At 33.4% G+C, this 26,302-nt stretch overlaps 3 protein-coding genes across 4 annotated transcripts; 2 read left to right on the plus strand and 1 right to left on the minus strand.

Annotated features, from left to right (window-relative positions):
- Positions 1-190: 190 nt before the first annotated feature.
- LOC129889592 (protein CYCLOPS-like) lies at positions 191-6,362 on the plus strand. The gene is made up of 11 exons (XM_055964968.1): positions 191-756; positions 915-970; positions 1,464-1,601; positions 1,849-1,897; positions 1,969-2,021; positions 2,305-3,002; positions 3,261-3,304; positions 3,411-3,465; positions 3,894-3,942; positions 5,056-5,184; positions 5,973-6,362. The coding sequence occupies exons 1-11, from the start codon at positions 568-570 to the stop codon at positions 6,082-6,084; spliced, it is 1,572 nt and encodes a 523-aa protein (XP_055820943.1). The 5' UTR covers positions 191-567; the 3' UTR covers positions 6,085-6,362.
- A 774-nt stretch (positions 6,363-7,136) lies between these two features.
- LOC129889593 (uncharacterized) lies at positions 7,137-17,012 on the minus strand. Of its 2 annotated transcripts, none has more exons than XM_055964970.1 (5): positions 16,696-17,012; positions 14,425-14,555; positions 12,688-12,810; positions 11,827-11,954; positions 7,137-7,656 (listed from the first exon to the last, which is right to left on the minus strand). In XM_055964970.1, the coding sequence occupies exons 1-5, from the start codon at positions 16,745-16,747 to the stop codon at positions 7,344-7,346; spliced, it is 747 nt and encodes a 248-aa protein (XP_055820945.1). In that variant the 5' UTR covers positions 16,748-17,012; the 3' UTR covers positions 7,137-7,343. The 2 variants fall into 2 exon arrangements, with proteins under 2 accessions (XP_055820945.1, XP_055820944.1); XM_055964969.1 differs by having other exon boundaries at positions 16,537-17,012.
- Positions 17,013-23,338: 6,326 nt separating this feature from the next.
- LOC129889596 (ubiquitin-fold modifier 1) lies at positions 23,339-26,084 on the plus strand. Its single transcript, XM_055964972.1, has 4 exons — positions 23,339-23,509; positions 23,606-23,703; positions 25,090-25,122; positions 25,842-26,084. The coding sequence occupies exons 1-4, from the start codon at positions 23,412-23,414 to the stop codon at positions 25,919-25,921; spliced, it is 309 nt and encodes a 102-aa protein (XP_055820947.1). The 5' UTR covers positions 23,339-23,411; the 3' UTR covers positions 25,922-26,084.
- Positions 26,085-26,302: the final 218 nt, after the last annotated feature.

Here is a 26,302-nt window from a genome sequence, read left to right on the forward strand (position 1 = left end):
GAAAAAGACAAGTATAAGGTAATTGGAATCTAATCAATTTGAATTCTTGTTAATTCCATTAACTGTAGAAACTAATTTTTAATTAAGCCCACTATATGTTTGTCAATTTTTCTGACTAAGAAAGAGATGAACTTGAATGTGACGTTTGATGCTTCTATTATACACAAGGTCTTCCTTTTTAACTACAAAGCTGTTAGTATTAATCTTGAATGTTATTAGTCCTAAAGTCCTTCTACTGCTACACAATTTTTTTTTTCTTCAACAAGAAATTGATCAAAATTTATCTCTTTAGTTTGCTTCTATAGGTGCGCTTTTGTGTTGAGGCAGCAGCGGAGTGAGGATTTTGAGTTTATTGGTTTTGGAAAAATTAGGATTTTAAACACAAGTATAGGATTTGGGGTGAAGCTATTGGATTTTGCCGAACTCGTAGATCGGCTTGTAGCTCTCTCCTATGCTGAGGGATTGATGAATTGTGGAATTGTTAATTACTAGTTCATAAATCTTGGTAGGAAGTAGAGTTAAGTAATATTTTAGTCTACTTCCGTGTCGAGAAGTTCAGGGAAGGGAATGGAAATGGAGGGAAGAGGATATTCAGATTTCTATAGAAACACAAGTGAAGAATTGTTCATAAGAACTATGATGGAGAACTCAGTAGGAGGAGTGCCTGCAATGGAGATGTTGGGTTTTAGAAACATCTCTCATTCTCTTCGAACCGATAGTGAGGAACTCTTCAAAAGCTGGCTCAAAAGTGCAGAGGCAAGAAAATCCTTCCACTCTTATACATGTTGACTTTCATCTAAATGTATTGCATTCTCTAATCCATTTTTTGGTATTTATAAAGCATGTATAACAGTTCTATATTTGCCTGCTTGTTTTTTTGTATCTTGGCTGATTCTTTACTGTTTACTTCTCAGAATAATGGCAGTGATTCTACACCAATGGCTCATCGTGCTCGACAAGCATCAAGAAGGTTAGTGTGTTTGGATGTTCAATAAGACAGTCACATTTATCATTTCGCTTGTTGTTGTGAGAGTACTCTAAAGGTCTTTCTCTTTTTAAGTTATATTTGTGCATGATGCAATGGTTGCAATATGTAGAACACTATAAAGTTTGTTAAGGATTAGAGAAAGTGACCGCAGTGAGGATTCACTGAGAAATGAGACATTCATCCTTCCTTGATACAATGCAACTCTCCGTTTCACTTCAACTCTCTGAAAATCTAGTGAATATTAAGTATAAGGCAAATGGAGAAAGGTTCAGCTCTTTTCCAGTTTTCCTCTTGTTATGCAAAGGAAGCCAACTTCTCAGTGTAGCTATGATTTCTTTGACACTTATAAACTTCTCACTCTAACTTCTGAATTCAATTTTACGTCGTTCTACAAGAAGTGGGAATGATAACCTATGTCAGCGGAGAGGTGCATTAATATTTCAGATTTATGACATCCTTTCGTTTTAAAATGCAGGATCTCCAGTGAACTTGCTGGTCTATCTAGTCAGCAGAATGAGGGGATTCAGAAAAGAAAAATGGCTGATACTCTACAGCCACAGAATACATGTATTATCAATGAATCATCTAGCAACCTTAACCAACATTCAACCAGGTGATCTATACCTTTCGTGTGTGCTACAATTTACCACTTTAGGCATGTATCATTTAATTATGATCAGTGTTAAAAAAAATTCAAACTGAAGATCCAAAAAAAAGAAAAGAGTTGCATTTTTTGGGGGCTATTGCAATGTGTTATCTTGCTGCCTTAGGCTTAATCTAGATATTTCAAGCAATTTTTATCATCTTGGTAGTCAATCTGAAATTTTTGGGTGTAATAACCATTTTTCTATTGTCATCAGGGATGTGACAGATAGGGAAATGCAAGCTAGTAATCTGTTTTTAGCCAAGGTTTGTTCTGTAATTGCTGATATCTTTTCATAGAATTTCTCTTGATATCCTCATACGGAGCTTTCTTGCAGACCTGGTTCCATAGTTCTCAGCCCATGACGAGAAGTCGTTCATCTGAGTTAAGGTATCCTTCATATTGCATCCTTTATCGAGATTGGAAAACAATATCATTGGCTGCTTTTCTCAAATGAGCATTATATATAAACTTGGATTAGACCATCAAGAATTTTTTGTTCTCCTATATAGATTGAGTTTATCTAATTTGAATTGAAGGTTTCCAAGTACAAGAAACTACCAAAAACTAATTGGAGAATCTTTTTCCCCGTCGATGTATTCTGTTGATATGTTATTGCTGGATGCTGATCATTTCTTGCAATATTTTTTTATCTCCCTAAAAATTTCTGTAGGAGGAGGTATGCAGCCATGCAAAACTCACAATCTTCACTAGCTCGTGAAGCTTTACATAATATACCTGGAAATGCTGTTCATAACTTTAAAGAAGAAGTTTCTGATCCCACTGGGTACACCGACATGTCAATGTGTGAAATTACCAACCAACCCAATACTTTTAGGTCTCCATCAAATTCATCTTCATCAACTTTTGATACTCAGCAAGTGGATGGTGCAGATAATATTTCTTTTGTTGTAAGCATGCTAAAGGGTACCTTAGAGCGGAAGAAATTAACAAACTATCATACTGCTAGGGAAGCCATTGAGGAGAATATGTTGGGGTGTTATGGTAATCAAGAAGTCTTTTGTAACTCCGGTATGAATCAACATTCAGGGAATCATATTTCTATGAATCAAGGGACATATCAGGATGCATCTGTTATGGAAGTCACAGATACAGGGATTCTACAAACAGTTCAAGGGTCATTAGATGTCGTCTTAGAAAGTATCATGGCTCCCTCAAACCCAATCCATATGGACATGGTATCACAGGAACCTTCTCAAAGTGAATCTTCTGTTGCTGCACCAATAATTTCAATCGGTTTTGATGCATATGATGGCCTGAGCAATGCAAGTCAAGCTTTAAATGTGTATGAGGGCTCTAGAAATCAAGTTGGATATGCAAGGAGCTCTGAAAATGGTTCAGCTGCCAAGGGTAAATACAACATAAATAAGTTGTCTTTATTGAATTATCTATGCTGCTTTCTATTTGCCACTTGCATGTCTTAGCAAATTCATGCAAACAAGGTCTTCTTTAAACAGAGAGATGATTCTTAGATTTTCAAACTAAGAAATGATGCTAATTGGAACTTTAGATTTCACATAGTGCATTTATTTGAGATGGTTGTTTCTCCAAACTTAGTGTGCTTTGCACACAAGTTTTTTAATATAGTCATTTACTGTTGAACTGCAGATATTAGAGAACGAATATATGATAACGTGAAGGACAACCAAAAGGTATTCTCTCCTCATATGTCCTTGGAATTTGAAACAACATCACCTAATGTTCAACTTAGAATAGTGAGATAGTTAAGGCTGATAATAATTTCTCCTATTTGTTCAGACATCGCAGAAAGAAGGTTTAGTTCGAAATGGATCTTTGACATCAGTGCAATCAGGTAACTAAGACATTTAACTGCAATGAATAAATATCACATCCTTGCATTTTTCAAATCTATAAACATTGACCTTAGGGTTCTTTCTTTTTCCGGGAATAGAAGGAATAAAATGTTTGTGATATTTCTTCTGACATTTTTAAAGATCAAAGAGTTCTCAAAAGAGACAGCAAAGTAAATGTGAAAGGTCCATGCTTACCATGAGACTGAAACTGTCTAATGTAATGAAAGAATTGAACTCCAGCGACAAGTCAGACTCTTAATCTGTTTTTATTCTGATATTGAGGTTTATGCTCCAAAGTTCAATCTTAGTTCTGTCAGATCAAAAGCTTTATGGCTTTAATCGCACGCAGATGCTATATTGTATGACATGCATGTTGTTACTTAATTGCTTTCATGCTGTTGCTTCTAACCGGCATGGACAAATGCAGCGGAAAATGGAGATCCTAAGAAGAAGAGAAGGGTGGAGCGGTCTCGGAAGTATGTACAACTATTCTCAGAACTTGCATGAATCTTATTCTTTTTCGATTACATTCCTTCTTAGTTATTAGTCCTTCCTGTGGTTGGTAAGACTATTGAGTGTGGAAATTTTATGTAGATAGCACGTGTTATGCCTCCACATGTGACTTATTCCAGCTTTATTTTCCTGCAATGATATGAAGCAGAAAGTAGAAATGAGATTTCAAAAAGCATGAGATGTTAGTTAAGCCTTGATCTGCAAGGCCTGGACTATTTGATATTGCTTCTCTAAATGGAACATCAAAAGCATGTTTTTCATTGCATATACTTGCAAAAGTTTTGCACTTAATTCTGATGCTTTAACTTGATGGCCCACTCGAGTTTAGGCTGCTCGAAACTGCTGGCCTTGTGTTTGCATGGCCTTCTCCTGTCATGTCAAACATTTGATTAGTCCAAGCAGATGTTTGTCTCTCTTCTCTTCTCTTAGTACTGTATATTTGTTATCTTTCCTGTTCCATCTATGCTGTGTGACTGAGCTTATTTATTGTATTTAAATCAACTTTTTGGTACCTGACTCGAGCATGAATTTGCAAACTTTTGTAACCTAAATGTGTTCAATATATGTCTCTATCCAACTCAAGTATGAGCTGGAAAAGCGGCCTAAAATTGGGTATCTGTGCTGATAGTTTACTGTATGCTAATAGATATCATAAACTTTTTATCGGATGTGATGATGGTAAATGTATTCAAGTATGATAAAGCCTAGAGTCTTCTCTGGCTTTATAAACAAAATATGTTAAAAGATTGTTGAGCTTCCAGAGTAGAGCCAAAGCTGATGCCAGTTTATAACTGCTTGTGACTTATACCGGGATATCCTACCATTTCTTCTCTCTTTTTCAGTTTTTGCAACCATAATTGTGTGATGGTTAGATTTTGTACATCTTTGTTTTCGATATTGAGGCGAACCTTCTTCTGTAAGTGAAGGGTTATTATTTAGTTACTTGGTTGGTTTCTAGAATAGCTCAAAGCTTAGATTTAAGCCCATTTATGTGGTTCCTCAGGTGTATTCCATTTAAAATTTTCTCATAGAATATGATCCATTTCATAAGCTTATTGGTCTCAATGTGGATGCAGAATGGCAGAAGCCAAAGAGAGAAATTTAACACCAGCAATTCCTTCAGATATGCAATCCCTTATGAAACGCTGTGAGAATCTGGAGAAGGAAGTCCGTTCACTTAAACTTAATTTGGGGTTTATGAATAGGTACGTTCAAACACAAAAACTGAGGAATGATAGTCCAGAAACATGCAACACCTTTATCATAACATATAATTTTTGTGGTTCAACATTAGTTTCGTGGAAGAAATATTTTTCATTTAGCGATAATATCTGTCCATGTTTCCAAGCTTGTTACTACTATGTAGCTATCAATTGTGTGAACCGATTTCAAGGTTTCTCTTCACATCTGTGATATTGTGAACATTCAAGAATCAATATATAGTATAGACCTGTGATATCTAGGAAACTAATGCTTTACACGGTTTGATATCAAAACCTTCAATAACAAGTCTTTTGAAGTTGAAAAGGAGGGAAAGAATGAGATCATAGATTTAACATTAACTTCATGCATGCTTTTCCGTTTGGCGATAGGCTTTATGCAGCAGGCTTGTTAGGTTAGGTGGTTTAATAATCCTAACTCCGTTAATCCGACAAGTTTGAGGCAAAAAGAAAAAAGAAATCAGCTCAATAATGTACTCGCAAATCAAGATTTTTATGTTAGGAAAGTGTTATTTGAATCAGGTGAAGTCGAAACCTTCTATGCACCAAAAATTGAGTTACCTGAAAATGCTTTACTTCAGGGTGGTGACTACAATGAGATCCTTTCTGTTGTCTAATCTTTTTTCCCATGTTTACTGTTGTCTAATCAAAGTATGTAATTTTGTTGCATTTTACCTCATATCAGCAGTTTTGATACTATGTATTTGCAATGATAGTGAAATGGTAAAGCAATCATGGATTAGTGACTAATCAGTATTTTTGCATAAACACAGAAAGGATTCTGAACAGACTACGCAAATTGAAGAGCTGCAGAAGCAGAATGAGGATTTGGTCAAGGAAAAAGAGCGCCTTCTTGGAGAAATTGAGAGGATCATTTCAGAATGAAAAGTTTTAGATACTGTTGCTTTTTAGCAACTTCAAATGTGCTTCCTTAAGAGGTTCTATGGAGTTGCTACAAGCATAGGAAACTAGGCTGAATTCAACTCAATGTTTCATGTTTTCAGTTTGTGATCCAAAACTTTAGAACATTTTAAGTGTCAAAAATATAGTCCCATATAGAGCAGAATTAACAAAACTGTGATGAACTTGAACATTTTGTGAGTACATTTTTAGGATGCTTCTGTATGAACCGTGGAGTTTTAAAAGGTTTTCTACCTTTCTCATCGTCTTATCTTCTTCTCTACTAATATTTTGTAAAATTCAAATTTTCTATCAATATTATTTATGCTCTTTCTTTCTTTAACAATAAAATCTCCTACGTGACCAATTATCTTCCTTTCATTTCCTCCTTTCATTTCCTAGTTTTCTATCCATGATATATGTGGTTCTTTCCTCAACTGATGATGTTGAATTGTTTTCTCTTGGTAAAATAACAAATATACAGTTAAAAGATTGTACGTGGACTAGTAAAGTTTTATCTCCAAGACATTCATGTTTCTGCGCAAGTACCAAAAAAATGAACAGTTTGTGCTACATATTTGCTGTCTTCTTATCATAAACTGCATCCACAAGTATCCTTAACAAGATAGCAATGTTCTTCGTTAAGTGTGGAAGAACAAATCAAATAGCAGCAACCAAATTTTGGCTAGTGCAATCAATTAGATAACAAAATAATACTAGTTCTTGTTCAATCTTGTTTGAGGATTTAAACCGGTCAGTCCCAAAAATAGACAAACAATTTGGGGCCGGAAAATTCAAGGGACAGTAAAATTTGGGGTTAAGCTAAAGATAGAAAGCTCTGACAATATAAATTGATGATTTCGTAGAGCCATAGCAGAACTCCCTGGTAAAAGACAGGAAGAAAGCATCGAGGGGTAGTTAAAGCTACAAGCTTCCTGGCTAACCTGATCCCAGTGAAACCAACCAGATTCAGGTATTATCGGTTCTGCAGAACACAAACTAGAAAGAAAAAGCACCAGAGAAGGACAACATTAGACTTCATTCACCTGGGAACAGAATAATGCTCCGGGATAAACTTTTATAAGTATTTATTCCTGCCGTTTGTTCTGTACACAAGGAACTAGAATACAACATATGGTAGAAACACTATGTGTAATCTGTGTCTACAGGTACAAAGATATTACATAATTTCATATTTCCACTTGAACTGCCAACCGGCTCTAGCACTTCTATAAAAACGAGTGCTACATGCTATAGTAAAATGCTATTTCAGGGAGACCAATCCGTCTGAAATATTGAACGGCCAACCAACTAGTAAATGACACATAAGCTAGCAGGAAACAAACTCTCCTTAAACGGACTTTATTAAGTGGCAGAGTAAGCCTTCTCGCCACAGAAAGTTGATAGATGCAAGAAAACAACTTTCGTAGGAGTGCAAAAAAAATTACTGTCATCATGGAAGTACAGAAACCAGCAATAACTCCGGCTACAGCTTCCCATCTCCAGTGCCAGTATGAAACCCCACTAACATACCAAGACTTTAATATCCTCATGAATCTGCCACAGTAATATCCAATTAAGACAAATGAATAAGGCTGACAATGAGAAAGTAATATTTCAGTGTGACGTTCATGCCATTTTTTACCTATAGGGTGTAGCAAGACGCAGAAAAGGTAAATTACAGCAAACTGACAACCAGGACTCAAATCATACTTGTTCTTGGATGGCTACTAGATAATATGGCCTAACATTTCATTCCTGACCAATTTCAAGAAATATCAGCTGCATAATTAGTGTTCGCAAGCTAACAGAGACCATTTCTAAACTAACATATTAAATTCCAGTTTCAAGTAATGCCAGATGCAGAGTTAGCGTTTCTAATCTAACTCCATACTTTGAGCTTATTCATGTTCAGTTCAAAATATCAGTGTATAGGATATCACCTCTAAACCAGTTTCGTGATTAACTTGTGAAGGTAACACTTTTGATAAGTTAACTTGCGAAGATAACTTCCAATCAAAATGGGATCCTGAACGAATTCCCCCGGTCAGCTAGAGTTGTGGGAATGGAAACATACATGGAAAGTTAGAATTTCATACAAAGTGGCAAGCTTTATGTGGTTAGTAGTCAAAGAGGTCTGTCTAACTGAATAAAATCTGAAAAAGAGAGGTATTGTGTTCTAGATGTCATCTTTGTGGCAAGAAAGCTGAGACCGATTGCAATCTGTTGTGATGGGGCATTTAGCTGCGATGTTCCCGGCTGGTGCAAAAGACCTGTGTTTTTGCTTGCTTTCTCAAAAAGGTATTAGATGGGCAATGCCAAAAAGCTCTTTAGATTTGCTGAAGTACTGGAATGGGGAGGAGGTTCACCCAGGCAGAAAACCAGAGGGAAGTTGATACTAGCTTGCATTTGGTGGACTGTCTGGGGGTAAAGAAATCTGAGATGACTTGAAGATAAGGATAGTCCAATGCAGAAGATTAAGATGAACTCCCTATTGTTATTTCATTTTTGGTTTAAAGAAGAAGAATTCCTAGTGGACATTGAATCTATCCTAGAAATTTTAGAATCTTTGTAAGTAGAGAAGGATAGTTTTGTCAGCTTCATTTCTGTATATATGGCTTTGCACAACCTTTGTGGATTGATATATAAAAATTGTTCCCAATCTCAAAAGATATATGCCTCAATCCAAAACGAAAGTACGTTTAATCTCAAAAAGGAGTTCGAAGATTGTGCAAAGTTCAGTATTTAAATGGAGAAGGTAGAGTGATTGGTCCATTATCCCCGAGTTCCGAAGCTGGACCAACGAATTTCTCAGTCATTAAAACAAGGCCAAACTCATTGGCAACCCCTTAAAGTTGGCACGACTATTCACTTAGACACCTCAAGTAAGCCTTGTACATTTTAAACAACTTAAGTAAGGTCGGACTTTGTCATCTTGACATATTTCGCTGACTGGCAACTTGTGTGATTTTCACATCAAATAGGCGCAAGAGCCTAAAAACCATTTTTTTTTAATTCTTTTTATTTTCTTCTTCTTCTTTATTCTTTTTCTCTTTCTTCTCCATTTTATATTCTACCATTAACAAATCTTCCACCATTGAGATCTTGTTCACCGGAAAAACACTCCATTTTTTTCGACAAACACTCCATTTTTTACAAGCAACGTGTTGAAGGGAGGGATTGGAAGGAACTGAAAGTGGAGCAGGAGAGCTCAAATGGGTGCCTGAAATCTTGAGGCCACTCAATTGAGACGCCACGAAACTTAACTCTGAGCTCAGTTTCAACTTGGCTAAAGCCCTTTTGGTCACTGAAAATGTCATGTTACCACCCACCACAGGTCCTATGATGCTTATACCCGCCATGATTGTTGCCATTTTTGTTCCAATTTCTCAAAGCAAGAATCTTTTCACTCTTTTTTCAGTCAAGAATGTTGTTTTGATTTAATAAGATATAAACTCAGATCTGGGTTTCAAGAAATTTCCGACAAGCACTCCATCTTTTCCGGGAACGTTCATACAGATTTGTTAATATTTTCCGGCGAAACTCAGTTCTTGCTCCTAGAAGATCCTTGCACCATTTGAGAAATGTGAGGTGAGAAGGTGGAGAGGGGGGCGGGGGACGGATGACCACCGGTGAGGGAGTATTAATGGTTGGGAAGGAGGGGTTGGGTAAGTGGGAGGGTGGGTGGGGTTTTAGAAAGTACTTTTTCTATTTTCCTTTTTTGCTAAAAATAGTTTTTCTTTTACTTTTTTCTTATAATTTTTCTTTAATTATTATTCTAGACGCAAATGCCACATGTCCTCTTTTAATTAGTCATCATGCCACGTCACCTGCGAGTGTAATACACTTGTAATTTTAATTGATTGTCAAAAGAAGTGTTTATTAACACAAAGTTTAAGTTGTTTAAGTGTTCAACATGTCAAGGCTTACTTAAGGTGTCCAAGTGAAAAGTCGTGCCAACTTTAGGGGGCTACCAATCGGTTCCACCTTACAAAAAGAACCAATGCATCAATATAAGGCAACGTGGCATGCAATGTACGAAGGAACTGAAGAAGCAAATGAGACTATTTTATGGCTTGGTGTTTGGGGAGGTGCTTGATGATGGATGAGATTCCCTAAAAGGCTGTTTGGCAGACAGATCAAAGTCACAATAAAACTTATCCAGCCAAATCCAACATTTTGGTATGTCCGCAGATTGCATAACTGTGGATTATTTGCCTGAAAACCTTCAGTATCTTATCTTTTGAAAGACATTCCATATCTTCTCTTTTGTGGTTTGGCAGGAATTATTTCCCTGGATTATGGCTCATTCTGATAAGAATATAAAATGACCATTCTGAGCCTACATATAAAACTCCTAGAAGTTCCTAGTCGTCTTTATTCCTCTTGAAAGGCCACACACCACTACCCCTTCTCATCACACAAAATTCCACCATTCCCCTTCTTCTTGTTGCGCTACAATTCATCTTCTTCCCTTTCTCCACCTGAAATTGAGCTGCAAAACAACATCATCACCATCTTCTTTTGGTTTCAGTCATCTTATTTGACCATTTCCCTTCTCATTGATCTACAGTCCAGATCTCCCCTTCTCCCTCGGCTCATTTTGTTTCCTTTTTTACCCTATTAAAGTTAATATTTCAGTACTTTAATTAATCTTGTTACTGCAGTATAATTTCAAATTAGGTAAATTTGACGAGTGTTGGTAAGACATTGGTTGATTAATTCAATGATTACAACAACATAGCCAGCGTAATCCCACAAGTGGGGAAGGTAGGATGTACGCAGGCCTTACCCCTACCTTTGTGAGGTAGAGAGAATTAATTCTATGATTGAAACTAATTGTTTCTAAATTTGCATTGAAAATAGTTCAACAACCCGACATCTTTAAAAAACTGTAAGTGTTAAACCCAAACATTGAACAGGACTGGATGGCAATAACAATGGGACATCCCACCCAATCCTTTGTACCAAATGATCTATGTATAATACACAAAGGTAGATTATTGTTAGGAAGCATAACCAAAATTAAGGAAATGGGACATGCTGATATTTTCCACCTTTGTGTTATTGACCAGGGAGACTGAAGTGCAGTAGAAGGAGAGTATCCAGAACCTAACCATGCAGCATACGTAAGAGTGAAGTCAATTATGAAGATGACTTTAACGATCATATCTGGGAAGCAGGAAATGCATTATATACACCACTTATTAGCAGACCGAGTTGGAAACCTTGCAATGTGCATTAGAAAATGGGCAGATCAGAGAAACTCAACCAACACTTGATATTAGGCATTGATCCTCAAAAGGAGGAGCAGGGGTGGTGCAAACATCATAAAAGCAGATGAGCAATTGATGTCAAGTGATATCAAAACAATAAAAGGACTCAACGTCAAGAAAGAAGATCCAGGAGCAACAGATAAAACTCAAGAAATTTTGAGAGTTAATGCTTGTTTACATGCGTGTGTGTTTGTGTGTATGTGAGTGTGTGTGTGTGTGTGTGTGTGTGTGTATATATATATGGCCTGCCCCTCTACTCTTCTCCACTTAAATACCTGGCTTAGTCCCATGTGCAGGGCTAAGTCACAAGTCCCTCTTTGTCACTTGAACTAAGCCGGGGGGGAGCCTATTCCTTGCTTATCTTAACATTTGGGTGTATTTTTTATCACGTCATGAACACATTAAAGATGAAGGAACAAGAACAATATTTTACTAAAGTAATAATACTCACAAGATTAAATATCGAATAAACATCTCAATAGTTGATGGATCTTTTGCGTCGCAATCAAAAAAGCCTGCTTGATATATGTGCACTTTAGATATTCCCAATGTATACCAACACTCATAAGTCTTGTTTACCTGAAAAAAGATGTGCAGGCAACAGGATGAAGATACTTGATTTTGAAGGAAAATGAACAGGATGAAACTGATTCTTCCTCAAACGACCATTAATTGGGACTGTATGCTTCACACAATGCAACAGATCTATCTAGTGACTATATGATAACATAAAATTTGACAAATTCTTGGAATTTCACCATTTCAGTGAGAAGGAAGAGCATATAAGCAAACTGAACGCTTAAACTCCTTACAATCTAGGATCAAACTTTTTGATGTAGCAATTAGACACAAACATATACATCAAAATACAGACAAAAATTACTCATGCTGATCAATGGCTCCTTTTCAGATAAATAATCCTGTTCAGAATTCCTAGTTACTGCTATTAATTTTAGAATTCATTGCCCTTACATAAATAAGATCAGTTGTTTGACAGCTTTATCTTGAAAATAGGACATGCAACATTTAGTTCATTTAGAAAGTGAAAAGGGAAAATTAAGGTTATCGTTCTGCAAGAGTTGAATACACTTGCAGAAGGGAACACCCCAGATATAAATTTGATAGAGAAATCATGTCATTAATCTAGGAGTAAGGACCATCCCAGAGTAACGGAAGGCATAAACAGAAGTTATACCAATTAACCGGGATAAATTTCATGCTAAGAAGTTCGTTTTTAAGTAAATCAATGTTTCTCTTAAATCAATGTTTCTCTTAGACTCTTAATAGTGAGCATGCAATGTCCAGTAACTACCTCGAATTTATCCTTTGTCAACCATGCACCAGAGAAGTTTGGTCTACAATCAGATGGAAGGGCCTCATTAGGTGCCTCTGCTAGTGCAAGTCGTGCCTGACCTGAATGATCCATGTATTCGACCTGTTATTCAGAAATGCATAAGCAAGCAATTGAGTGGTTTGTGCACAATCAGTAAGAAAGTATCCATCTTCCCCCTCAAAAAAAAAAAAGGAAAACCAAAACTAAAACAAAACAAAATAGTCAAGAAAAGGGAATAAACAAGATGCAGCAACTCTCCAAAGTATTCCTTATTCGGTTCATTCTCCAGGATACACATTCTTTTTTCGGATAACTCATTCTCCATGATAAGCATGTAAGGATGTATTTTGTTCTTGAGAAATGCATAAGCAAGCAATTGAGTGTTTTGTAAACAATCAATATCTCTTCGCCACCACCGCCAACCCCACCCCCACCCCCACCCCCACCCAAAATAAAATGAAGATGATGAATACCAAAATGATCCACAAAAATGAAAAAAAAGGGCAGCCCGGTGCACAAAAATGAAATAAATTAAAATTAACAAAATGCAGCAACTTTTAGAAGTAATCCATATTCGGTTCATGCCCCAAAATAAACATGTAAGAATGTATTAGAAATACTTTGTAACAAATGCCTTCCAAGGAAGGAACACAAATAAAGGTCAGAGCCAAGTGATCCATGGATAGCACCAAGCTGAAAATGTTCCACCTCCTTTTTGTTAGGTAATTTTAGCTTCAAATGCATCGATCCTGCTGATTGATGCAATGCCAATGAAAGAGAGAATGGCACAGAGAAGATAGGAATAATTGTCATTGAAATCCATTAATATCACAGCTTATTTAAAGAAAGTGAAAAATGGGTATAGCAGGTGAAATTTAGAATATTACAAGTGACTAAGAGTCCGTTTGGATTAGCTTATAAGCTGCTTTAAGCTTTTTTGAGTATTTGGCTGGGCAACTTAAAGTCATTTTGTGCTTAAAATAAGCCCCAAAAAATAATTCGATTTGTTTGACTTAGCTTATTTAAAACAGTTTATAAGCTGAAAACAGCTTATAAGCCAAAAAAATAAGTTGAGTTACCCCAGCTTTTTTTAGCTTAAAATAAGCAGTTTAAAAAAAGCTTATCCAAACAGGCTGTAAATACACAGTCCAATTCTGCTAAAAACTAGAAGTTACAGAGCCATGTATTGATACATTCAATGAAAAATGTCGTCTTATGGGGAAAAGTAAAGAGTTTTAATTACTAATATCTTTCCAAGCCAAAAGAAATAGATATATACCAGAGAGCTTAAATGAACATTTGTCACCTCTGATACCAAGAAACTCTGTTCATTGTACATGATTATTATCTCCCCTATCATTTAGGGGTTATAATCAATCTTCAATTGAACTAGTTCTCCGGCATACAGCGTACATGACTTACAAAAATCATTATCTAGCAAAATCCTCGTGAAATAGAATGTTTGTCTAACGATGGAACTAAAACTAGAATTTCAGGTCAATTGTATAAGAATTTTCTCTTTTATTGACAAGTAAGAACTCTATTATATATTTATCCTGGAGACGGAACTCATATACAACAAGTATTCAATGTTCCTTTTCAAGAACTTTAACCGCATTAACAGATGATCAGATACAATCAACTTATCAACATGTGCACCAAAAGAACTTCAAATGGAAAATAATATCTAAAGGAACAAAAAATAGAGGTAGTCACCTTAAATACAGAAGCCCAATAGTAATCATAATGACATCGAAACTTTTTTCTTTCAGAAGGGTAAAGAACATGCTTTGCTTTATAATTCAACAAGCCCAGTTCACAGACTTTAGATGACCTTAGATCCACACCTGCGAAGAAGATAAAATAATTGCTTTAAATTGAAACTTAAACCAAAAAAGAACTGAGATTTAAACCAATCTGCACTATGTGTCAACAAGAATATGGCATTTTGTCATTGCTCCTGGTGACAGGGCTGTAACAATTTTACAAAAAATAGTTTCAAGAAGTATAAACAAGAATGCATTAGTGTATTACATCCAAAAAAAGAGGATGCATTAGTGTATTACTGCTAACAATGTTTTAAGCAAATTAGGCAGTTCTGTCTAATTAACTAAGTAAGTTGTTAGACTAAGAGGGAATTCATCTCTTAAATGGCAAAACTACGGAAGAGACTCTAGACTACTGCAGCTGCAACATGTAATAAGGGGTCATTTGGTACTTTAGACAAAATAAGAAGGGATATAATCCCTACTTTGATGTGATTATGCATGGGTCTAGCCCTCCAGGGGACATGTATAGTATCTATCTGTTATGTATATACAATATGGAGACAGATGTCAAAAGAAGTGATGACCTCTGTAAGGAACTTGTATGACTGTATTTGAAGCAGGTTTCATTTTTCTTCTATGGATTATAAGCTATATACACTAGTGTAAAGATTTTTAATACCATAAATGTGGTATAACCTACTATGACAGGTTAGTATTAATTTTATCAAGTTACATATTATTGTTTACTGTAGATTTTCTGGTAATTACCTTATTAATGACACGATTGTGTAAATAATTTTTACATCGTCAGTACACAAAACTTAAACTCTTCTTCCATTAACTAAAGTTGAAGCTAATGAGTAATGACCAACACTGAATATGCTGACCCATATCATATGGGCCATATATATCCTTATAGTTATAATAAATGGTGTATTTTTTCTTTCGCTAAAAAGCAACAGAGCCACCGCAATATGCAACAATACCCTTGGCAGCCACTTCACATAGTGTTATGACACCGCATTATACATATTGTCTCACCTTCGCCACCGGGAAAGCTATAAAAAACCCCACCCCAACACTCCAACCAGTGAGTGTCAGCCAATTTTTGGACTAAGATACATGAAGTAACTTGAATCTAAAAGCTTTCCCTCTTGAACTCATGATCATTCGCAATCATGATACCACCATAAAAAGGCAGTGTAATTTACTAGCAATCGGACACAGAAAGTTGTCGTCGAAGCTCAAGATAGAGAAGACTATATCAGTAAATATTTCCAGCTCTGAATAAATTTTCCTACAAATTTTGCTCTGAAGTCTCAACCAAATTACATTGAATGAATATGCTACTTTTACAGGTTGAGATTTTAGTTGGTCCATAACAAATTTCATCAATTAGCACAATATTATTTTAGTTGAGAAATTCTTCCGTATCTCCTCCACTATTCTTACTTCTTACACTTACAGCTCTCCTTTGTACATATCTTTTATAGCACTTTTACATCTGATATGAATCTATTTCTTCTCTACCACCCGCTAAATGACTTAATGACACTCTATGATATGCTTTCTCAAGATCAAATGAATATCCTGTAGAAGTCTTTCTTCTTGTCTATAAATTTTGATCAATCTTCTCAACAAAAAATTCCTGGCAACCCAAAAAAAAAAAAGAGCACATCCATTAATGCAACTCAAGTGCAATGTTCTGAACCACAGGAAGGTAATGTCAGAATGAAGGTCTTCTCAACCATTTGAGCTCCAAATTATGTTCGAGTCTTTCAGGGATCTTCAATTTCAAAGCAACTACGCGTACCCAAAAAACAACCAGCACCAATCAAATTCAACACGGAACTCTTGAGCCATAAATGATGCTAAAAACACAACAAGGGTTACTGAACAATTTGAGATTCTAATTCTCATCAAACTCTTTAACTTCATCCAGATACCAAGACTCCAAAAAGCAAAACCCACCAACAAAATTCAGCAAGAAAAAGTTATTTAACACTCCAAAAAACAAAACACACCAGCAAAATTGAGCAAGGAAAATGAATCAACTTACTGCTAGATACAATTTTGCATTGAGACGGAAGAGATATTGGACTTGAAATCGACAGGTTCCCAAGAAAAACAGCTAAATAAAGCAGCGAAAATGATATTGTAAAGAAAGCACAGAAAAAGACAATAATCCCCAATAATCTGCGGAACCGTGCTGACCCACCAATCTCCTTTCTCTTCTCTTCTACCTCTTCGGGATTTTCCGCCAAATCCATGGAAGCTGAAAATTTGCCGCAGAATTGCAGTACTGAAAAATTAGTCTGTATGATTTGCGGTTAGATTGGGAAATCGAGAAGGATTCCGGCAGCCGGAGATGTCATCCTGTGATCGGAATATTAAATATTTAGGTTCAATTTGTGTTTGGGAAGAAGATATTCTTCAAGGATTTTAGCTTCAGTCGTTTCCGTTCAGGTTCAGAAAGTCAGCACTGGCGGACTCCCTGGCCATTTTCAGTTTTTTTTTTTTCTTTTCTAAAATCATACTTAAATTATATTTCAAATTTAGATTATGTCCTTAAAATATCATTCTTACCAGAAAATATTCTTCAGCTATTTAAAAATTAACAACTTTCATTATTCTACTAGAATTCGTCATGAAACAAAGAGATCCCACAAAAATTAAATCACCTCTTCGTATTTATTATTTTGAGATACGTCAAAAATAGTATGGCAAACTTTTTTGACAATTGAATTTAGCATTTTGCAAAATCTTTTAATTAACAATTTTATTTATTTATTTTTCTGTTATTTTATATTAAAAAACTTGTCAATTGAAATATATTTTTTCTCAATTGAATTTGCTCGAAGCGGTGTTTGTTGGAGACTTTCACTTCTAATAATGAAGAATGAAACTTGAATGCGGGTAATATCAGAATTTTGATCACTTTAATATAGATTGTCCCAAAAAAATTATTGATCTAACTACAATTTGATTTTGAAAATATTGAAGATAATTAAGCTTCGACTTTTTTCGTTGGTAAAAGAGAAAAAGAGCAGATCATGTATCCTCCACACCTCCCAAACATTTTGTTTCAGCAAGCACTAGTGTCCAAAATTTTAATATTCTTTTTTTCGGGATCTTTTTATAGCAAGTAATGAAATTATGCTAGAAAACTTTTATCGATAGTTACATGAACTGAATATGTTTTTGTTGGATCCCTTAGTTTTTTGTCAATATCTAAAAGAAGAATGAAAATTGTTAACTTTCAAATAGTCGGAGGATATTTTGTGCAAAAAAAATATTTTAAGAATGTAGTTTAAATTTGAGGTATGGTATAGAAATATTTTTGGCCAAAAACTCGCATTTTCATTTACGTTTTGTTGTACTAACTAATTAAAGTGGATTATTTTTCTTTTTTTTTTGTTTTGGGCAAACTCATCAATTTTTGAGAATATAATTTATATATTTGCCAATTATAACAAAAAAAAATATATGAAAAACTTATAAAATTAAAATATTTTATTTCTATTTTCGACACTCAAGGTTTGATAATAATCTATAAATGTGAATCTAACTATAAGTATGATCATTAATTTAATTTAGTAGTAAGTATAGGCTCAACGTAATGAAATCCACAGTATAAAGGTTCATCAGAATTTCATTAATTGCACCTAAATTTCTTCTTGTTTTATTGATATGAAATATTGTGAATTTTTTGATAGTTCATCTTACTTGTCAACTATATGATTTTGGGATATCCGATAGTACTTGTTCAATTTATAAAATTAGTGAATAATTTATCATGATATATCTGTTTTACTCTTACTATTAAATATTAATTTACTTTTAATATATAGATGACTTGTATTTAATAAGATAATTTGATAAAATTATCTCTATTATTTATTATTTTTTAATCATCAATAATAAACAACTATCACTACACAGACGGAGTAATCAAGAGGAAGAGGAGGACCTAGTCCTTCCTCAATTAATGATATGGCTCAAACTAGTATGCAATCATTATTGTTATTAATAACATGTTTGATCTTGAATGTATTATGTTAGTATTCTTATAAAAAATATTATAAATTATAATAATTATAAAAAATACTATAAATTATAATAATTACTATTTAAAAATATCTAAAAAAAAGTGGTACGAGAAAGCCTTTTTTACTCTCCAAATAATTATATTGCCACAAATTAAAAAAACAACATGATGTTTAATAAGAGAGAAGTATCAAAAACATTTTTGAACTTGGCGTGGATTATTGGTTTCATTTTTGAACTATTGATAGGCTTTAAAACACTCCTCAACTTGACGAACTAAGTTTAAATACACCCCTCCCACTTCTTCATATACAATAATGTGTCATTCACGTGCTAAACGTAAATTTTTTTAACTGATGTGGAATATATATATATATAATTAAAAAATAAAAATAAATGATTTTTGTTATTTCTTTAATTAAAAAGATAAATTAAGATAAAGAAATAAAAAGAAAGAGTTTTGTTATTGTAAAGTTCAGCAACGAGTCTTCCAGTTTCCACCTCTCTTCTCCACCAAAGCTTTTCTCCAACATCACAATATAATCCTTCGATTGTCATGGAAATCAAAGGGCTTTAACCTAGAAAATGTTGGTTAAAGTATTGATAAGTGTATGCTTTTGTAGTTATTTATTTTATCAGGGTTTCGTTTGAATTTTTTTACTGATTAAATTTTGATTTGAAATTTTTTAGGGCTTTATTTTCTTTCATATTTTGCTCATCTTGTTAAGCATCGTCTTCAAGGTTAATATCTTCTTCGATTTTTGTTTGCAACAAGCTCGAGCATTCAACTGTAAGAATTGAATGACGGAGCATTAGTGACCAAGTTTAATACATAAAATAAATCCAACAAAAAAAACTAATTCATACCTCATAGTTTTTACAACCCCAAAAATCTTCTTCCGGAATTATCATCCAACCATGAAATTCTTAATGTTGTCGTAAGTCTACATCAACAAAAAACAATCATGAACATAATAGGAGGAGAACAACATTGTAGCTATGAAATTAAGCAATTAAAAAAAAAGATTGAAAAAAAAATGAATCTTAGTTGGAGATCTTTGTTAATGGATGAGAAATTTAATAGGAAGAAGAATAGTAGTAGCAGTTAGTAATTAAAAATTGAAAGAAAATTTTTTTTAAAAAAAATAAAGCTGATGTGACATTTTTTTTATCCTTTCACACGCTTAAATAAATTGTAGATACTTGTTATGTCATGTGACATGGGAGGGTTAACTAACATGACATTTTACTAAAATCAAACAAACAACATGACGGTAACAATTGGTAGTGATTTGGGTGGTTGTGAATGTGATGTCGGTTGATGTTAGTTATTGACGTTTTTAATGGTTTTGATTGAAGAATATATGATGATTGACGATGTGTTCGTGATAATTGGCAGGATGCTAATTGTGATGAAAGGGGTGGTTGGTAGTAAGCCGTAGTGATGTTAGTGACTGAAAATGGTGGCGGAGATGATGTTGTTGGTGATGGCGGCAACGAATATAATTATAATGATGAATGTAATAGGCGTGATAGTGTTTACCATTGATAGGGGTTATAAGTAGTAGCAAAATTAATATTTTTTATTAAAGAGGTTCAAAATATGAAAAATTAACACATGAAAAAGTAGAACGAAATTCAACATCTATTATATATATACATTAATAATACTAAATTAATTTTTTTACTCCCTGTGTCCATTTTTACTTGTCCACTATATTTAAAATAGATGTCCAACAATTTTTTTCCAATTTATGAAATCAAGAGATAATTTTAACTTAGTTTCTAATTTACCTTTATTATTAATTAGTAGTCATTTTTCTATTATATTTTCAAGAAATTGTATTTATTATTTTCAAAAGGTGATATGATAAAATTATTTTTCTATTTATAATTTTTTAAAATTGTGCAAAGTCAATAGTGGACAAGTATCATTGGACGGAGTGAGTAAAAAATAAAAAGTTTATATAGATTGTAATCATGCACATGCATGCTAACATGGTCACTTTTGATTGGGTGATACAACACAACACATCTTGTAATTCGGGCCAGAAAAAGGCTCAAACATGTAAAGTAAGTGGGAAAAATGAGCTAAAAGGAATGTTTGATAGTGGAACGAAGGATAGAGGATTTATATATATATTTTTTTTGTTATAAATATATAATCAGGAGTTAATTATAAAGAAGTTAATTATGAAGAAATGAGGTTGATTTGAAATATTTGTAAATTTAGGATAAAAAATTAAAATATTAAAATTTTTAATAAAACCCTAAATTTTCTTCGTTCTCTTCATTTTCTTCAAACGCTCTGTTTTGTTTTCTCTCCTCTCTTCTCTTTTGTTTTCTTTCTCCTTTATTCATCTTCTCTGTTCTCCTCTCCTCTTTTCTCTTTTCTTTTCTCTAATTCTTTCTCCTTTATTCATTTTCTCTGTTCTCCTCTCCTCTCTTCTCTTTTCTTTTCCCTAATTTTTTCACTCCGATTTGATTGTGAAAATTATTAAAAAAAAATGATGAAAAGAGAAAAGAGGAGAGGATATGTTATTTATATAAACATGAGTTATTCAAGCAACCAAGAGATGTTATTTAAACAACCCTAAGTTGTTTAGTTCAAACAACAGAAGTTGTTTAAACAAACAAAAATTGTTTAGTTCAAACAACCAGAAGATATTTAAACAATCATAAGTTGTTTAGGTATTTTTTATGATTCTTTAGTTAAAATAATGGGAATATTTTAAATATCAGTTAGTTGTTTGGAGAAATATGAAAATATTTACTAATTATTTTGGAGATCGAGATATGAAAATATTTATTAGTTGTTTAGGCAAATATTTAAATATATGCTAGTTGTTTGGAGACGATGATGACGTGGAGGAGGGGAGGTTGGGGGAGGATGGGGCTGAGGGGTGGATGAGGGGCAGGGAAAAAAAGAGAGGGGGCCTTTTGTAAATTAAAAAAACTTGTGAGTTTTTAAAATATGTGTCATTATTACTAATTAATGAAGAGCCCCTTTTACCTAATTTTTAAAACTTGTGTCCTAAATTCTCAAATAGATAACTCAAAGTCTCTTTTAATTTCAAGCTCCAAGTAAGTGGGGGGATTGAATTAAAAGAGACATTTGAGAGTGTAAATAAAAAAATAGGACTCAAGTCTTGAAAATGAAGTAAAAGAAACTCCTTTTTAATTAGTGATAATGACACATATTTTAAGAACCCACAAATTTTTTTAATCCACCCCACAACCCTATCCTCCCCCAATATCCCCTCCTCCACGTCATCATCACCTCCAAACAACTGGCAGATCTTTAAACATTTATCTAAACAACTAACAAATGTTTTCATATCTCGATCTCCAAAACAATTAGCAAATATTTTCATATATCTCCAAACAACTAGCTGATATTTAAAATATTCTCATTGTTTTAACTAAAGAATCATAAAAATCACCTAAACAATTTAGGGTTGTTTAAATATCTTCTGGTTCTTTGAACTAAACAACTTTTGATTGTTTAAACATTTTTTGGTTATTTAAACAACTTGTATTGTTTGAACTAAACAACTTAGGGTAGTTTAAACATCTCCTGGTTGCTTGAACAACTTCTGTTTATATAAACAACATATCATTTTTTTTTATAATTTCCACAATCAAATCGAAATGAAGAAAAAAATGAGGATGACAACATCCGAAGAACAAGAAGATGAAAACATAAAAAGTTTGAAAAAAAAGGGGAAAACGGAGAAGAAAAAAGGCAAAGAAATTAAGAAAGAAGAAGATGAAAGGGAAAAGGAATAAGAGAATAGAGCGATTAAAAAATGGAAAAGGGCCAAAATTACCCCTGAACTTTGAAAAATAGTTTTTATGCCCTTCGTTCTACTTTAGGGCCAATTATACCCCTACCGTTATACTTTGGGCCAAATATGCCCTTGAGATTAAGTCTGTTTTTTTATCTATTTTTTAAAATCAGTTTTTTTTATTTTAAATTTGTTTTTAAAATCTATTTTTATATGTTTTTTAATTCCATTTTTAATCTATTTTTAAATCTGCTTTTTAAATTATTTTTTTTTAAAATCTGTGAATGCAAATTTATTTTAAAAACAAATTTAAAATAAAATAAAATAAACATATTGTAAAAAATACATAAAAAAACATATTTAAAATTTTTTATTTTAAATTTGTTTTTAAAATCTGTTTTTATATGTTTTTTAAGTCCATTTTAAATCTATTTTTAAATCTACTTTTTAAATATATTTTTTTAAAATCTGTGAATGCAAATTTATTTTAAAAACAAATTTAAAATAAAATAAACATATTGTAAAAAATACATAAAAAAACAGATTTTAAAAAAATAAATTAAAAAGCAGATTTAAAAATAGATAAAAAAACGAAATAGATTTTTTTTAAAAAAATATTTTTAAAAAATTGTTTTAAAAACATATTTAAAAAAAATTAAAAAAACATATTTAAAAGGGGAAATAAGTTGACCAGTGAGAAACTGACACATGACATTCTGTTATACTCAAGGACATATTTGGCTCAAAGTATAACGGTAGGGGTATAATTGGCTTTAAAGTAGAACGAAAGACATAAATAAACTATTTTTTAAAGTTCAGGGGTAATTTTGGCCCTTTTCTGTTAAAAAAATGAAGAAAATGAATGAAATTTAGTATTTTATTAAATTTTTTTGATCTTTTAATTTTTACCCTAAACTTTTAAATATTCTAATTCAATCTCATCTCTTCATAATTAATCCCTAATTAAATGTTTATAACAAAAAAAATAATATATAAATTCTCTATCTTTCGTTCCCAATTAAGTGCAAAATCAAAGGTGGCTTTTGGCTTTTTCATACACAGAAAAATTCCCGACGCAGTATCGGAAGCGAGAGGAAAAATGGCGAGTGGCGGTGGCGGTGGCGGTGGTGGTGGCGGTGGCGGAAAAGTGTCGTTCAAAGTCACTCTTACGTCCGATCCCAAATTGCCGTTCAAGGTGTACGTATTCCTCTTTTTGTTTTATTTTTCCCCGTAAAATTGATATTTGACTTGTGTTTTTTTATGGATTTTTTTTACCCTTTATTGTTCGATCAGTTTTAGTGTGCCGGAGGCAGCTCCGTTCACCGCTGTTCTCAAATATGCGGCGGAGGAATTCAAAGTCCCTCCTCAAACAAGTGCCATCATCACTAATGGTACCCTTTTCCTTCTCCTTTTGTTTTCAGTTATGGATTTTCTATTTTATTATTGTTAGATTATTTCGATTAGGATAGGTGAGCTCTAGCATGTAAAACGCAGGTTTGTTCCTGGAAACGCAAAATAAATTATGTATATATTGATACAAATTGGGATTGAGGATAGTTGATTGATTAAGTAAAATTATGAAATTTTGATTTCATTTAGGACGAATTTTGTGGAACTTCTATAACAACATAACAACAAGAAGAAATTAAACTCAGTAGTAAGAACGAGGAGACCAGCAAGTCTAAGAAAATGGATATGGGGCTTAACTTTTCCTGATTGCCAAAGGCCGAATGGAGACCTACTTGGTGTTTATTATTGAAAAAACTTGACATAAAAAGAAAGGCTTTATAAGGAGGCAACAACCATTCCTCCAACACCTTCTATACGTCCAGGGCTGTAAATTTGGAGTGTGGATATATAACATTGGGTTCTAAGTCCTAAAACTAAGTAAACCAAGAATAGGGATGGATCTGGTACTGTTGTAAATGAAATGGTGATGAAGCCTAATTCAATCGTAAAAAGTTACTCATAGAGCGAGGATTGATCTAAGGTCCTATAAGGAGACAATGACCCATTCCTTCGCCCAGTACGAGACATTCTAACAGAAAATAACATCAATTATGAAACCCGTAGAATGCTTGTGAAGAACTGCTATCAACTGGACCAAATGCTGGTTTATAATATTAGCAGCCTTAAATTTCTCAATTTGGGTTGGGGTATTGGGATTTTAGGTGGTCTTGGGTCTGCTATTTTGTCTCATGAGTCATGAATGGTGGTTTTTGTCCTGTGGGCAGATATTTTTTGGTAAATTTTCATTGCACTTCTAGGTGTTCTCTTACTCTTAGTTATAGTTATTTAACTACATAAAAAAGTTCCTCCTATGGAATATGCAATTAGACAAACAAATTAGTCAAGGCAGGCAACACTCAAGAGAACTCTGAATTAAGTTGATGTGGTGTAATCCTTCTTGTCAAACCCTTTTTTGTACTTATGGATAAAAATGATATGTAGTTTTCATCAGTTCCTGATAGATCAAAGTTGGTTCTCGGTGAATCTTTAATTCGCGGGTAATTTTTTTGGGATTTAAAGTTAGAAAGGACAGTGTTAAAATATTTCCTGTTAAGAAAAGTGATGTTTGGAATTGGCAATGTAAATGCGGATTTCCTATTTGGTACTAAAAGAGTAGTATCTTCGAGTCCTTTCCAATGTTCTGTTATTCTTCAGTCTTCAATTTCAATGCCAGAAGGGAGTAAAACCAATATGCTTCTTATTATTGCTTGTTTCCTTCTCTTCTTCTTTTTTAATTATATTTTTTTTGTTCTTTTGTCTTGTTGCAGATGGTGTGGGAATTAATCCTCAACAAAGTGCAGGTAATGTTACACTTTATAGGAATATTTTGTAGTTACCTCCTTTTTTTTCCCTGCTAAATAATGGTTTATTTGTTTTGTGGATGATAATAATATTTGGAATGGAAGTTTTAAGATATATATTCCTCGTGTCTGATAAAAATTTAGTGCATTAAGATCCAAGGAATTTCCAAGGATTAGTATCTTATTTAACGAAAAAACTGGTCTATCTTTAGTCTTACCTTATTATTATTATTATTATTATTATTATTATTATTATTATTATTATTATTATTATTATTATTATTATTATTATTATGTTTTTGGATGAAATAAGAAAGCATGCAAATTTATATACAAGTTTTTCCTTTTTATTATTTTTCCGTCTTTGTGAATTTCACTGTCTATTACTGGAGAAAGAGTAGTTGCATGGAGCTCAAGGAACTGTGAGAGTTTTTGTGCTAGAAATGCTATAAATCATTAGTTAGTGGAAGAATAAATTCATTGTGAGTCTCTCTTTATCTTTTTTTTTGGGAGCATTTGAGAATGCTAAAGATATTCCGTGGAGAAACTGTTTGTGTTTTTTCATTGTGGATTTATCTCTCTCTCTTTAGCCACAGTTGGCTGGGATAGTTTTTTTCGTTTACGCCTGACTTGATTAAATATCTTATCACTGAGTTCTGAATTTTATCTTCCTAGATTATCCGTTTTGAATTTCTTTTAACTTGAATGTCATTTTTCAGGTAATGTCTTTCTCAAACATGGATCTGAACTGCGCCTAATTCCTCGGGATAGGGTTGGTGCTTCGTGGCTCTCATTCTGAATGTTTAGCTCTATATTTCATCTGCCTAGGACTGCAGGAATATTCTTTCGTGAATGATTAGCACATTATGTTTTGATGTCGATGTTGTAATGCTAAGTATAGTTTGAATATCAGATTGAAATGAATAATATCTATAAAGAGAATGAATAATGGGTTTTGTTGAGAGGCATCTTACTTGGGGATTCAATTTGCCATGTCAAAAATTTTATTTTATTAACCAGTTTAAGATTAGTCATGCTATAAATCCATAACCAAGAGTTTTTACTTTTGATATGATATATTATTTACATTCAACCTTTGATGCTCATTGTATTTGGTAGTATCTCATATTTGCAGCAGATGCTCATGGGAGTATTCAAATAAAATGGTTATGCTGTTGCT

This window comes from Solanum dulcamara, chromosome 5, assembly GCF_947179165.1.
Source record: "Solanum dulcamara chromosome 5, daSolDulc1.2, whole genome shotgun sequence".
Lineage (NCBI taxonomy): Eukaryota > Viridiplantae > Streptophyta > Magnoliopsida > Solanales > Solanaceae > Solanum > Solanum dulcamara.

Excerpts from the sequence above, each read along its gene's own strand:
- LOC129889592 (XM_055964968.1), top strand. The coding sequence starts at position 568 with ATGGAAATGGAGGGAAGAGGATATTCAGATTTCTATAGAAACACAAGT. Across the intron at positions 3,305-3,410 it reads ACGTGAAGGACAACCAAAAG|ACATCGCAGAAAGAAGGTTT; the intron begins GTATTCTCTCCT and ends CTATTTGTTCAG. Across the intron at positions 5,185-5,972 it reads AATTTGGGGTTTATGAATAG|AAAGGATTCTGAACAGACTA; the intron begins GTACGTTCAAAC and ends GCATAAACACAG.
- LOC129889593 (XM_055964969.1), bottom strand. The coding sequence starts at position 16,747 with ATGGATTTGGCGGAAAATCCCGAAGAGGTAGAAGAGAAGAGAAAGGAG. Across the intron at positions 12,811-14,424 it reads ATTGGGCTTCTGTATTTAAG|GTCGAATACATGGATCATTC; the intron begins GTGACTACCTCT and ends TCTGAATAACAG. Across the intron at positions 7,657-11,826 it reads TTTATTCGATATTTAATCTT|ATTCATGAGGATATTAAAGT; the intron begins GTGAGTATTATT and ends TTACTGTGGCAG.
- LOC129889596 (XM_055964972.1), top strand. The coding sequence starts at position 23,412 with ATGGCGAGTGGCGGTGGCGGTGGCGGTGGTGGTGGCGGTGGCGGAAAA. Across the intron at positions 23,510-23,605 it reads CCCAAATTGCCGTTCAAGGT|TTTTAGTGTGCCGGAGGCAG; the intron begins GTACGTATTCCT and ends TTGTTCGATCAG. Across the intron at positions 23,704-25,089 it reads AAGTGCCATCATCACTAATG|ATGGTGTGGGAATTAATCCT; the intron begins GTACCCTTTTCC and ends GTCTTGTTGCAG.